This window comes from Megalops cyprinoides, chromosome 14 (assembly GCF_013368585.1).
Source record: "Megalops cyprinoides isolate fMegCyp1 chromosome 14, fMegCyp1.pri, whole genome shotgun sequence".
Taxonomy (NCBI): Eukaryota; Metazoa; Chordata; class Actinopteri; order Elopiformes; family Megalopidae; genus Megalops; species Megalops cyprinoides.
This window is the reverse complement of record NC_050596.1, coordinates 28271936-28287352: the sequence shown is the minus strand read 5'-3', so window position 1 is coordinate 28287352 and position 15417 is coordinate 28271936. Positions and strand designations below refer to the sequence as shown.

The window sequence follows — 15417 nt, the reverse complement described above, 5'->3', positions numbered from 1 at the left end:
CACAGTGTTGTCTACTGAGTTTCCTGGACCATGTAAGAGAAAATGCTGTTCAAATTATCCTAAATCCAGGGGCCCTATATGAAACCAGAGATGTTACTTTAATTTCTTCTAGGCATGTACACTCTACACCGCTACCTTTCTGCAGGTACTTATACTGTATGTATTCCTATTGTTTGATTTGAGTGTCACACACTGGAAAGTGCTACATACTCATTATTATTACTAATACTATAACTATTATTATTGTTGATGACTGATGTATTAATTAGTATCAGTAATGTTATGTGGCTATAGAAAGAATATTCAATGCTGTAACACGAAACTACATCACAATGAGAGTACTAGAAAGGGAAACGCATATTAATTACAATTCCATATGAAACAACTACACCACCTAGTGGTACATTGTGGAACGGCACAAATTTGCGGCAGCTACTTGATGGTTTCTAGGGGTTCTGATGTCCTCATACACAACCGTTTTTCAACGATCTATGACGTAAACCACATGCGTCATTCCATACATTTTTATTGCTGCTATAACATAAGCAGTCACTACAGAAACACTGACAACCAGAGTACAAGGACAACCACAAAGGAAATATCATTGACAAAAATTGCACACATCTTATGTCGTGCACACATCGATGGTCGCCCCCGAGGATTCGAAGAAGAGACGCGATGACCCATCTCAACTATTGAGATGCACTGTGGGTCGAACGTTTGAGGTCGTAACAGTGTTGTCGTCATAACAGTTCGCGGAAGTGTTTTCTCACCGGCCCGCAAAACAGCCAAAAATTCCGGTCTTCGTCAGTTTTTTTTTTTTTTGGTTCAAAATAAATAATCCAAATAATAATACTTAAAGGTCAGAATCTTAAAGACTTCTGTAAGGAAAGAAATTAACATGGATTTTATATACTGAACAATTAAATATAATATATGGTCATGTAATTCCAATCAAATGGTCAAAAAACTTGTATGATTATATATTTTTTTAAAATGGCTAAATTCAGACACAACCTTCCATGTTAAATGGAATTGCCCACAGTAATACTGCACACTGAATTATTATTTCAAATTCTTCAACAGTCTATCTTGATGAGCATTTGACACAGCATCCCAAAAATGCACCTTAAATTGAGCTTTATTATATCATATTGGACACAATTTGCAATCTGATGAAGAAGAAAGTGCTACGAATTGACTTTAAAAACTGCAATACATGAATTATAGATTGGTGTAGTTGTTGCATGAGTCATCATTTTAATGGACAGTGGTCACTCCTTTTTACACTGTGAATGGCTGTTGGTTTTTATAATTCAAACTATTTTAATATATTATGATTTCAAAGTTGCCTTAATGCAGAACTAATAACCTGCACACGTTATGGTGTTAAAGATACGGGATGTCCTCACTTTTTCCACATACATTCTTTTGTGAAACATGTGAAACCTGAACATTTTGCAACTAGCATGACCTCTGCACTAATCCACATACATCATGCCATGCCTTTCCTGATGCTAGATGTCTTCAATTGCATTAATTGCTAAATGCTGGAGTGTTTATGGTCTTTTGGTCATTACTCTCTTGCTTGGCACTGAGTAAATCACACAAGAATTTGTAAATTACAGAAATATCCACATCCGCAAATAAAACACTTTCATTTCCAATAACTGCAGGACCTTCTTGTGTTGACATATGGTCACCTATGGCTTTCAATGATGAAGAGGAGAAGCAGGATTACATTACATTACATTACATTCATTTAGCAGTTGCTCTTATCCACAGCAACTTCTACCACAACAGAACATAAGTTAAACGAGCAACAGTGTCCCAGCAGGCTAACAACACTCCCAAACCTGCAGGTGTGAGCATAACACTATTCAAGCCCTACCACAAGTTAACTTGTGCAATCTGATTAGTCTACAGAAGCAAACAATACTATCATGCATCAGTCCCTATAACACAGAATCCAGACGAATGGTTGTATTTCCAATTGCAAATGCAAAATCAGCTTTTGTGGATACCCAGTGAATTTGTTTTTGCTCGGGTCACATACAGTACTAATAATTTTTATAATAAAGGATTCCATTACATAGCTATCCTTAGCCATTGACAGTAACTTGGTACAGAACATATTTCTAGGTATGACTAGTACTCAATACATGTATAACTAAGAAAAATTTTATATCAATGCTTATATGAATGTAATTATCTATTTGCAATGTATTTGTCCTTTATGTACTAGTTTAAATGAAATAAAATGGACTTTAAAAAGTCACATGAGAGCGTCACACTTGTTTCAGAACCTTGGACAGTTACCACACTTACTGCATCCAGTGTTAGCATTTGGCCAGGCACTGGAATACATGAAAAACAACATCTCAACCATTTTTTAAAAAAATTTTGAATCTGACTTAATCCCAAACCCTATACTTGTATATCTTGCACACATATTATGAGTACGTGTGCATATATATGATTATTTACATAGTCACTCAGTGGAAAAAATGTGACATTGATAGCTTAGACCCTGTAGTTTTTGGATTTCCTTTTGGAAAGCCAGTTTCCTGGCTTTTAACTCTGAAAAATGAACAATTTCAAATAACAAAGTAAGTTACCCCTTTTCATTGAGTGATTGTGTACAGCTTTCTCGGTATAAGCAGACGTTTAGCATGTTTGCAAAAAACTGTGCAGAACATCACAGAATTGTTCACAATCATTATTTTAAAGCATTTAAAAGTAACTTTCCATTAATCTCTCACATTGTTTTAATAGCCTTTCCAACACAACCGATTTTAAAGCTGACGTTTTGGCAATATGTAAAGAAAACTCGAACTTTTATTTTGAAAAACTAGAACCGGAAGCCAAGAATTGTTGCCAGCAGCAATTGCCAGGTTGACGGCTAGGTCGAATAAATTATTATTTTTTTTAAACCTACGTTAACGGAGCATTTAACGTTAACATTTTGGTCGGACTTAGTTGTAAACCATAGCAGTATCTGCCTGTAACTTCTAACACAAACAAGTAACTGAATAACACACTTGCACACTCCTGAGGGAAGTGTAGGAAAAGTTTCATGGGAGCCACAGCTGAGTAGCTAAAGGCAAAGAACTTTCACAAAGCGTCGAAAAATGTTTCTTTAACAATACTTTAACAATGTGTTCAAAACAAATTATGATTCAAAGCAGTTTAAGTCACTTACGTTTCAGTTGGCTGGGTTTGCTTCAAACCTGAGACTTGACCGCTACACATTCGGTTTTCAGCGAGCTAATCAAATCAAACGCTCCCATTGGCTGAACATCAGCAGCAGTGTATGCCAGAGACGTCATCATGATAAACAAAATGCAAATGTCATGTTGTACGTAGTACCTTACCTAAAATCTGGTGTAAAGAGTCAAACAGATTTTAGAATACTGCAGGAAGTTCACAGCCACCAAGTCCACTGTTTCTTTGCCAGCAGTATTTCCACAGCGTAATTCATTTGGCCTAATGTTTGCCTAAAAATTTGGCAATTTTGGTCAACCCTAATTCTGGATCTCATGCACGGCAATCGCGAACAACCTTAGCAAAGCACAGACACGCACTGCAGTGACCTCCGGGGGCTCCGGGAGACTCTCCTCTCTCGGCTCTACCAGGACCCATTTGCAAAACCTACAGTAGTAGGAGGAAGGAGTACAGTTGACTGAACTCCTTCCTCCATCAACAATGCTGTCACAAACCCACAAAATGGCACAACGCCTTGAGAAAAAAACGCTTAAAACTGTACAATATACAACTCATGCCAGTTTGCTGCATGTCAACAAGTTGTATCCCCATGGTCAATGACATAACTGACTTTACCATTCATGAGAAAATGTTTTGGCTAATGCTAAGTGCTAATTTTTCAAAATGGCAGAAAATCCAATATAGACACGGCTAATCCATATATGAGGAATGTTCCTTATGACAAGGGACATGCATATGGTAAGTTTCATGACTGTGCACATTATGGTGAATTTCTTGTCATTTTTTTTTCTAATGACAAACCGTAGCTGCGATATTGAATTAATCTAATAACATGATATATGGGTATGAGATTTTCATGTGTATATAGATATACATACACGCATACACACACACACACACACACACACACACACACACACATACAGTGGACACCTGATTAAGATAATGGGAAACACTCTAAGACATTTTGATCTAAAGACTTATGATTAAATGCTTATGCTTTAAAATTGTTCCTTAGACAAATATAAATAGTGAAGTTGATGCCTATGCATGAATTTCTTTTCATTTTTTATCTTATTATTTTTTATTATTTTATTTTTTGGCTATTTAGAAGAATAAAAAATATAAAAGAGTTTTGATTTTTATATTACAACACTTTTTTGGTCGTCGCATAATTCCATGTGTTATTTCATTGTGCTTTGATGTCTTTACTATTATATATAGCTAGTACAATTAGAATGGGGTTCTTTCGCAATAAGGACCCCTAATAAATACAAAACAGTGACTGGATTAATCTCCCAGAGAGCTGCATAATATCTTAATGTAGCTGGATAAAGTCGCCAGTGACGTATTTCATGATGCTCACGTAACTTTGTCCTAACGTTATTGCGTTCTGCAGCTGCATAAACACTGACCATAGTGAACTATGACATACGGTAGGCTAACCGAAAAATGAACCGGTGCGAGAAGCCGCTAATTTGTTTGAAACAAGCCCTTATTTCTTATTTTCTCCTCCTCTGCCTTAATTTTCTGTCCTCTCGATTCTACTCCGAAGTACCACTGAAAACATCTGTCCTTGTCCTTTCGTTATGACATCACTGCGGGTCTCCTTTCGAACGAAATCAGCAGCAAAAAAAAGAGATAACAGCGGGAGTTTTCAGCTCCCGATCCGCACCGCTGTGTCCTGGGTTTTGTGCGTGCCTCCGTATGTCTCTGCCCCCCCTGTTTACCCCGCTCACGCACTGACACCGTTAGCGCACTTCTGCTGAGGTTTCTTTCGTCAGTGCCAAACATGCAGTAGCATGCTCCTCCAACACTTAAGGAACAATATGAAGGTTTAAATAAAATCAGCTTAAGGTGTGTAAGAGCATTAACCATTTGGGAGGTAACATGAAGCGCTCGCGGCTATGGAGTGTTCTGTGTTTGATGACCGTCTGTTACCAGCTCGGGATGTCAAGCAGATACGGTAAGAAATAAAACGATGCCGAGCGTGGCAGAACAGAATGTGAAGGAGGTGGCAACAATTTCCAAAGTAGACTGCACAAGAGCGAATGTAGAGGTACAACCTCCAATGTGCGAACCAGTGGGTGAACGGAATAAAAACGATTTTCATCTTGTTTCCTTAGGTCAACGGTGCGATTCAAGCTGAACGTTACATTACCAACAGATAGGGAGTGTCTGTAATAATAATAATAATAATAATAATAATAATAATAACAGTTAAGCGGAGTCATACCATTGTCGATGCAGAAAATGATTCGTGCGGGCTGTTTGAACCACAGATAAAACGTGCATGCTCCCACTTGTCAGGTAATGCATTCGGAAATGTTTTCCACGTTACGAATTTGCATGAATAGATTTATGTTCCCACCCAACACGAGACAACGGGGTAAGCTACTTTATTTAAGAAGGGAATGTACACGAATCCATGCAGCATTATGTGTGTGTAATTTCGCAGATATGGAAATTGAATTGCGTCATTGTTATGATGGACTGAAGCTAGAGCGAACTGTGGGGTTTCGGGAATGGTCTTTCGTTGGAGAAAATAACAGGGTTGGTTATCCACTGTAAACAACACCCGATAATGACATAATTCATACTCCTCCGCAATAATATGCAAAATGGGCTACAGCGTGGAAGCACTGCGCACCGATGTGCCGGAAATCGTGAAAGAACCGCAGTTTATCAATATGTGTACTTTTTCGTGGAGTGCTTACAATAAAACATTGAAGGTAGATCCAGGCAACAGCCGTGAATATATTGTCACGGTGTGAAAGAAGCTGTTTTGTAGGTATGTCTAATATACTGTATTTGCAGTAACATTTCCAGTAATTATAACGAAAATGGCGATAAGTCGACTTAAACTGATAGTCGTGGCAGGAATGGCAGCGGTGATAATGCGTTTTAATGTACCCTGGAGAAAGCTGCACTTTTGAGTCCAACCGTGCCACACTCCCTGAGTTTGTGCCAGCTTTCACGCTGAAATACTATACTGTCTGTCACTGTGTGTGTGTGTGTGTGTGTTGCTTTGCGTGCGTGTGGGTATGCGTTTGTGTTTTCAAGGTTGTCATATCGAGAGACGAGATCAAGTATTGAATTTCTAAACCACTAGAAGAAAAGTTGCCACGGCTACCGATTCCAAGACCGTACAATCCTGGAACGCTTAAGAGACTTCAGTGAAAATCAGCATGTGAATGTAGATGCTTTGTAAAATGACACAGCTGCTCTGTTTTATTTGAACACAGTCTGTGCGCTCTTTCTTCTGCGTATGTAAGAATTCGCAGTAAATGAAGGAAATGTGATTCATGTCGACACCAAATGGAAGTTCCGGTGTATTTTTTTTTCTGTAGGCCTCTGTTTGGAAGGACAGAGTAATCGAGTATATTTAGCGTATTCTTGCCTTGTGTAACTACTGAGGCATTTACTTTATATTATTCTTGGTTGCCAGACACTGTGTCACGTTTTATACTGTAAACAATACATTCTTTAGGATAATAACTGAACCTCAGTTATTCAGATGATCAATATGATACTCATTGAATACACTTCACAGAGACTTTTACCAACAGCAGCGATTATAGCAAAAGTAGTGGTTGAAGTGGTAGAAATAGTAGTAACACTACTGCATGTTGTAGTGGTAACAGTGGAGAAAAGATACAGTGTTGTGTATTTACAAGAGTGATAGCCTTATGGTGTGTAATTTTAAGAGATGCTACAGTTGTTTATCAGACATGCTTATCCAAAGCGGCATACAAATCTTACAGTTCTTTACAGATTATGCATTTATAGTTACTGTCTACTGAGGCAGCTCTGATTAATTACCTTACCCATGGGTATAATCGCAGTGCCCCACCAGGGACTTAAACCAGCAACCTTTGGGTTACAGGCCCTGTTCCGTACCACTACACCACACTGTTGGCTGTTTACAAGTTTACCAGAATACCTGTGAACAGTACATCAGTTCAACTGAAAAGATGGATAGTGTTCATCTTTTTAATCAGTTAAATGATCATTGAGCTTTTTGTATTTTGAGCCTGAATGTTGCTTGTAACACTGCCTTAAAGTAAGTAGTGCTTTATGAATAATACTGCTTTGAGGCTGGGTGGAATCACTCCCTCTGAGGGTAGCCAGACAGAATTCCAGTGACATGGTGTGCGCAATCAAGGGTTTCAGGACAATGGAGAGCAACCTCAAAACTTGTCTGTCTTGCTCCATCTCTCTCCACAAGTCTGTTGCCCTTCTGTCTGACAGGAGACACCTGCCCTTGGTATACACCCGAGACCAGGGCGCCCTCTTCATCCTAGTGCAGGGGCAGTTTACTGTACCCCTGGGTGTCAGTGACTTCACACCGTGTGTCAGCCAGATACCCTCAAAAAGTTGGGCTTGCCCTCTGTCAAAAGGACTTTCCTGATTATTCATTCAATAAAAGGACTTTCCAAATTATTCATTCAGTGCGTGAAAGAATAATGACTGTACTGGGACAAAGAAAGTGTGCACACAGATGCCCAAATACATTATTTGCAGGGGGGGAAGAGACAGTCCGCAGAGATTTATGGACCTAATTCAGGACTGTAATTAGATGGAATACCAGCGCAGCAAGGCCCACCACCTAAAGCCAAACAGCCATAGGCGTGAGACAGAAGAGGAGAAGTACAGTGTCTGAAGTTTATCATGCTGTGAAGGGAGTCTTGCCCTTTAGGTCCACACTGAAAATACCTCTTACTTTCAGAATCAGGACAGAGTACTCGTCCCTTGCCCGCTTAAAGTAGAACGTGGACTATACTAAAGTTAGCACAACTCTGATGCTAAAGGACAAGAATCGGAGAGTCAGGCCTGTATGTGTCAGCTGCTCCCCAAGTCTGTCTGCGTATAAATTCATTATCTGCCCACCAGTGCCTCTTTGTATTTGCATGTGTAGGGGGCGACTGCTGCTATTTTAGTAAAATCTTAATATTTCCACCTGCTTGAGTCAGAACTGAATTGAATGACTAATTTTTCGGGTCAGACGCCTCAATATGTTTTTGAGTCAGCTCTTTTTGCTGTAGCCTCTTGCCGCTTGCTCAGAAATGCTCAGAAATGATTCGGCTGTGTGTGATGCCTGTTTGTGTCGCATGGTTTGTGACCGTGTCTGTGAGCTTGTGTGTGAATTCCATCCACCCTCCTAATCTAACTGGAAGACGTCAGTAATGTTTCGACTCTGATAATGTGGCTGGTATGAACCACAGTGCTGTGGCATGCAACCGCATATCACAGACAGTCCTTTCAGATTGCTTTTGGGTGGAGGTTGTTATTACGTTCGCGTTGACTGGAACTGTTACAGGGTGTGTTGTGTTACCAAAAGCTGAGAAAACAGAGTATAAGACAAAATGCATTGCATTATGGGTTAAACCATGTTTTAGTTAAACCAGTTGTTAAACCAGTGTTTAAGATCGGTGAATGCTGAAAGAATTTCATGGGATTTTATGATTCATGTCTGGCAAGGGTGCGCATATCTGGTGGATTAGCTGTATAGTTTCTGCAGGTTCACCTTCTACACACATGCCAGGTGATTTGACATTTCACACATGGCAGTGAATCCCCACCCACAGATTTTCTGCACTCTTTAAGTAGATGGAGGTGAGAGTCCAGTTTCTCTCTCAGAATCACCGGGACACTGCTGGACCTGTTTCACTACAGGTCCTGAGAGAAAAATCGAACCCTAGAACCTGACTGTGTGTGCATGTGTATGCATATGTGTATGCCTGCATTCCCATGTGTCTGTCTGCGAGAGAATGAGAGAGCCGGAGAGAGAGGGGGCAGAAAGCATTTTGGTTCTCCGTCAGGATTCTCTGTCTCTGTCTTCCCCCCTGCCTGCTGGAGAGAGGGCTGACTCACCACGGATGTGCTCCTTCTCACCATGCCTCTGCCAGCACAGCCTGGAAGTCTGAAGGCCGTGGACAGTGGAGTGAGGGAGTGGAGGAGTGATGGGGTGCAGGAATGCCTTCTGTTTCTGTGTGTGTGTTATTGCCTGGGATGGCAATGCCGCGTTCATGAAAGACATAGACATACTCGTGGCTTCCTGTAGAAATAAAAAAAAAAACAAAACAGAACAGAACATAATACATAAATGTAAAAGGAAAACAAATATTGTGGTTAATTGTATCATTGACTGTCCTTTCAAAGCACAGAGAATGCATGTATAGCCAAGTATTGGAGCTTGAACATTTGAAGAGGTCACTTGCACGCTCTCTGAACTTGCAATTTCACTGCAGTGTTGTTGCAGATGGCTTAGAACAGGAGTAGCCTGGAGAGATTTCAGGGTGTGAGCGTTGTCATTTCAGATATGGATCATTCAGCTAGCTTGCTTGTATTGTAGGTTATTCCTTCAATTTCTGCCTTAATGAAATAGTGGTGTTGTGAGACACTGTGTTACCTTTTAGTGTATAATTTCTCAGGGAGGATTTTGCAGATACAGCCTTTAAGACAGTTTGTCATGATCGATGACTCTGAAAGCAATTAAAAATAGAGGGAATTGGGCGGAGGTGTTTTCCTCTTTTTTTCTGCCTGTATTTCCTCTGCTCTTTCATCCCATTCTCTGTCATCATTATATGCGTGTGAAAGACTAGAAGTTCCTTTGCAAAAAAAAAACAAAAAAAAAAAACGCATGTTAAAAATAGCGCCCGCTCCCACGGCTCTGACGAGGTCCCGCAGAAGAGGCCGTGTATCCAAGCAGACGCTGCTTCTCAGTAAACAGGAGGAGGTGCATGGTACAGCCATGACAGCGTGGGTAACAGGAAGCACCCACTCAGATAACCCAGTTTGGGCCGAGATTAGATTATGCATGACCGGCGTTGTTTGCTGGGACACACACAGCGCTGCTTCAGACGGAAGGAGGGGACCTCTCCTCTGGGTCTGGTGTTTTCAGTAAGGGCAGCAACTGTCCTGTCCATCTGCTTGGTTCTGTTCTGGGGGTCTGGGTTAAGCGTTGGAGGTGAGGGTCAAAGCTGGTGGATGCCTGAGGCTCAGATTAAGAAGTGAAAAAAAGGGGTTGGGGTAAGTGAAAAGTGGGTGGGGGTAGTCTCTGCAGAAGGCTCCCAGGCCTCTGGTCTGTGGTCAGTGATGTGAGAGTCAGCTCTCAACTGGTCAGTTCTTCTGAATGACTCATCCCTGCACATGACAAGGAGCGGTGCCTGTTGCTGGGAAACGCATGATTGACTGACTTTATCGCTTGTGGCAGTACATTAGGGGCCAGACAGTCCATCAGGAACTGAATGCGGGCGACACTTGAGTTCATTTCAGAGAGAAAGGGAGATCCTGCAGAACCGGGGAGATAGAATCACTGTGTCTCAGCTTTGCAGGCGATTGATACCCAAGAGAAAGAGAGAAAGAGTCTTCACATGAGGAAGTCCCCCCCCCCCCCTCACCAGTTCTCTGTAACCCCAGGAGTGTAGCAGGCTCCCACAGCCTCACGCTCCCCTGGTCTGGGTTTCGCTCTCACCTGTCCCCGTCACAGCGGCTCTTTATCTCTGTTTGCTCTCCTGTGCGGCCCTCAGTGCCGTTGGCCATGCATGGTGTTTTCCCACGCTACGGCAGTGCCTTTCACACCCACACCGCTGCGTCTGTGTTTGACCAGCTGTGCGGAGCAAGGAGACAAAATCCCCTCCCCGCCGCTCTCTCCTTTACCCCCTCCAAAGCTCTCCTCTCCTGCACCGGCCTGTGACTTTCGTCCTGTTTTGGTAGGGTGGGCACCGCTAATGCAGTCCAGTCCAGAGCTCTCGCCATAAAAGCGATGGGTGGTAGTAAGCTCTGGTTTTTGTGCAAAATTAGCACGGAGGCCTTATACACCACATCTGCTCCTGGGGTGTGGATGAACAGTAATTCTTTTTCTTCGTGCTGAGAGAATTCACTCTTTCCTTGCCTTTTGTCGCTTATAAATGTATACTGTGAGTCTGTAGGTGAGGTGTGCATTGAGAGGTCCCTATGACAACCGTCGCTGAATGTTCTGTTCCCTGTAACATTGGTGTGCTCCGTTTGAAATATTTACAATGCAAAAAAAAAAAACAATACAGAAAAGAGATGTGGGTGTGTACTGCCAGCTGGTTTCACTTTAACTCTAACAGTAACGCTTTCAGTGCTTGGTGGAGTTGATTCTGTGCGTGCTGGAGACAGACAGTCAAACCCACTAAGCCATGTGTTTTTCAGAAATGCGACAGTAATAAGTTCACTGGCACAGAGGCGTAGCATGAAGCAGGGATTCTCCTGCATGTTCTCAGATGCTGAGCGGGTCTCTCTGTCTCTGTCTCCCTCTGTCTCACAGGTTGTCTGTTTGAGAAGAGACTCTGCCCCAGGGAACAGCTCTGCTCAGATGGTGAGTATCTCGGTTTCTTTAGGTTAATGAGTCCCTGCGGAGGAGAGTGGCGACAGATATTGATACCCTGCAGGTGAACCCGTGTCAATGGTAGAATTCTCCGCTGCCGTCAGCTGGAGGGCCTACCTACCTATTGCGCTCAGTACCCCGCGGTCCCTGAACCCTGCTGCGGGCCCCAACTTCCTGCTTGCGATGTTTTAAACATGTTCAGGCTCTATCTGCATCATGCTTACTGGTTCCTGCCAGGGTCCCAGTAGCCCAGACCTGCCACAGAACGGCAGCAGCAGAGCAAGAAAATCGGCTGAATTATTTATATCCCTCTTTTTGTGAGTTTGTGAATGTGTGTGTGTGTGTGTGTGTGTGTGTATGTGTTGTGTGTGTCTATGTTTCATGCGTGTGGATGCCTGCTTGCTTTTGGGATTGTATGTATTTTGGGATCTTTTCAAAAGACCTGAGCTGTTTTGTCATTTTGAAAGTGCTTACTTTTGCCCGAATTCTCTCTCAGGTATGTTTTCGAGGTTTGATATTGTCTCTCAGTTAATTCTGTTAATTAACGTCCGCTAAGAGTGGGACTCAGCAGCACTGGGAGGGAGCTTTGAGTAACTGTAACTGACCGTGGTTTCCCTTTGTCTGTGCGTGTGTGTAGTACCCATCTGCAAGTGTGTGAGTGTAAACACAGGCTCTTTCCTTTTCACCTGCTGCTCCCACTTTAGCCCAATCACAGCTCTTCCCCGCTGTCTCCCTGGCAACGCTGACATCATCAGTCTGACGGCAGCAACACTGACTCCCCCACAATTGTTCCACTCAGAGAGCAGATGAGTCACTAACACGCTCTTACGCAGACATGGCTCCCCCGCCCTCCTGCCCCCCTGCCCCGTTCTCTCTCACATTGTCTCCCTCACACACACACACACACACACACACACACACACACACACACACACACGCACACACTCACACATACACGGACACACACACGGTCACACGGTGCCACACTCTCCGTCCCCAGCTTCCTACTCACAGTGTAGCCAATGTAGGCACCCACCTCCACAGGCTAATGGCCGCTCCTTTACCTGTCTGCCCATTGTCAGTGGCTGTCAGCCAGATATCTGAATTCACCACCCCTCTGTCCTCCATTCACTATCCCGAATGGTCTCCTTATTTTAGACATAGCAGTGAGTCATGTTTTGATGTCTTTTTTTGGGAGAGGAGGAGGGTTCAGACTGGGAGCATTCTGAGATCAATGAAGCATAAAATTCTCATAGTGATATTCTATGGAAACATGTCTCATGAAACATGAGAATGTTGGTGTGTATGTGTGTGTGCACGTGTGTGTGTGTCTGTTATGATTTATTTGTGTATATGGTGTATTACGTTCTATTGATGTCTATCTGTATATATACATACATATAAAATCTTCATAATCTTCATAATCCTTTCCCTGCAGCCAAGATATATATATGTGTGTGTGTGTGTATGTGTGTTCACATGCGTGCGTGTGTGTACGCGGGTGCGTGTGTGTGTGCGTGACGTGTGGTAATGGGGATGTGTGCCAGTACCCAGGTGTGTATGGTGTGTCAGGCTTACTGTGTGCTGTGTTCCAGACGGGCTCTTCGGACAGTGTCAGGGCTCCAGGCAGGACCGGGTGCAGTACCAGGTCTCCGTGCCTGTGCTGCAGAGGCTACAGGAGGTTCTGAAGCAGCTGATGATGCAGGGTGAGCATGCATACACACATTAGCGATCAGTAATTACCGTTTATCATCTGCAGTCATATGTGTCTGATATGAATACAAACAGTTCCATTTTGAAAACTGCTGTAAATTAGAGCTGTGTATCAGGTGTTTTGCAGAAGAGCTGGAACCGGAATTGAAATGTTTTTCTGATACATTCAATATATCAAATACATGCCACGTGATGAAATAGGTGCATCAAAGATTCCTGTAATGAAAAGGTCACTAAACCAGCCATTTCACAACGGTATAATAAACACTAACTGCAGACATCAGTATAATTTGTTCAACTCCTAGTTCATGTAGGCTGTTTTCTGTTGGCCCACATTTGATAATAAACTGCATAAACATGAGTCCTTCATCACAAGAGCAAAAAAACAAACAAACAAATATGATAGGAATAAATTCTCACTGAAAAGCAGAAAATGAGAAATATTTGACCAAAATATCATATAAAATAACACTGCTTCTGCTGTAAAATCAAAGTACTGAAGTACAGCAGAGAAGTCAAAGATGGGTTAGGAATATACACTCAGACTCTTAACAGTTAACCGGGTGGCCTTTGGCTGTTTGATCTCCATAAGGCTATGCATTTTTGCCTGCGTCACGCTGTATATTTTACCTTGCTAGACGCCAAGGGAAAAACCTCCATGTGTAATGGAGCCATCCTTTACGAGTATCTTCTGCGATTGGCTGGCAACCAGCATGGTGTCTAGCAGTGTCATTAATTCACAGGGTCAATTCTTGCTCAAGCATTCCATCTCCACACAGAGGAGAACTCAGAGGAAGCGTCTCTATGGAGATGGAATGTATAATGGAAAGAATGTTTGGTGAGCCAGTCCCTAACAAGAGGCTGGTGGGAGCTTATATATCACAAATCACATGTCACCTATCATAACACATTCTGAAAAAAGTGCATTCATTTTCGATCTCTTCTGCATACAGTATGATAAAGTAGTGATTTGGGATTACAAAGCTGAACAATCAGAATTTGTGCACGTGAGGTGTAGATTAATGCTAGAGAGAATGGCTGCTTTCTGCTGCCTTTATTTTTTTAACTTGCAGCAGTTGATGTGTGTTTGTGTCATAAATTGGGATTTGAATTTGTTGTTTTGCAAAATACGTGTGATTTGTATGTTGTGTGAAAACAGCCATAAAGGGGCAACGCTTTACAAAAAGGAGTGCTTCTTTGTTGCATTTGGCTTTGGTATTGATGTTGTGGACAATGGTTTCATCAGCATTGATTTAGCAATTGAGAAAGCTTGGGTATACAATGTGTAATGTAATATAATGTAATATAATGTTATAAAAATACCTATTTATGGCACATATACATTTAGAATATAACGTATTAAGAAGACATTATGTTTGAAACAGTCATTAATTAGGTATTTTAGGCACTTAGGCACACACACCCTACACTGTCTAATACATAGTTACACAGCAACACACAAACTTAAAACATGCATTGTCTGAGTTTTTATGTTTTTATGTATGTTTTATGTAGTTTTTTACATATTTTTATGTATGTTTATGGTTACATTTTTGGATTTGATTGACATTTGCGTTTGCCGATGGTTGTGTAGGTCTGTCCTGGGAGGATGACATTACCCAGTACATCATTGCCAAGGAGCTGGGCCGTGTTCCCCAAACACACACCCCCGCTCGCCCTCGAGACCCCCCCTCATCACAGTAAGAACCGTTCTGTATGTCCCACCCTTGTCACAGACTGTTTTGGTGTTCCTGCTTGTATTGACGTTTTCTGTTCCTTCCTTGCACCTCCTTTCTCAGACCCTCTCAGCCCTCAGAGAAGTCCCCCTCCAGGCTGGCCTATCCCGGCCCCAAGTCTCGGGCCGGTGTGGACCAGATCAGCCCCGCCCTGGTACAGCGATACCTGGACTACATGATCCTCTCAGACCCACCTCAGGCCTCTATCCATATGCAGGCTCCACTCTTGGACCCCTACACTTACCACCAGGTTTCGTTGAACATATGTGTGCACAAAAGTGCAGACACATATACAGATGCACATACATACACGACAGCATATGTATCTATAGTTTTTTTTTTTACCTCATTTCTACCATTCTGTTCCTGTGTGGCTTTCTCTCATAC

General features: G+C 42.3%; 1 protein-coding gene across 2 annotated transcripts in view; it reads left to right on the top strand.

Annotated features, from left to right (window-relative positions):
* Positions 1-4961: 4961 nt before the first annotated feature.
* Positions 4962-15417, top strand: part of LOC118788962 (receptor-type tyrosine-protein phosphatase-like N) — a 38291-nt gene continuing 27835 nt past the window's right edge. For both annotated transcript variants that reach the window (XM_036545192.1, XM_036545191.1), the window contains exons 1-5: positions 4962-5191; positions 11522-11572; positions 13177-13287; positions 14889-14994; positions 15094-15280. In XM_036545192.1, coding sequence (XP_036401085.1) covers positions 5116-5191; positions 11522-11572; positions 13177-13287; positions 14889-14994; positions 15094-15280 — 531 coding nt within the window. In that variant the 5' untranslated portion in view covers positions 4962-5115. The remainder of the gene's footprint in view (positions 5192-11521; positions 11573-13176; positions 13288-14888; positions 14995-15093; positions 15281-15417) is intronic.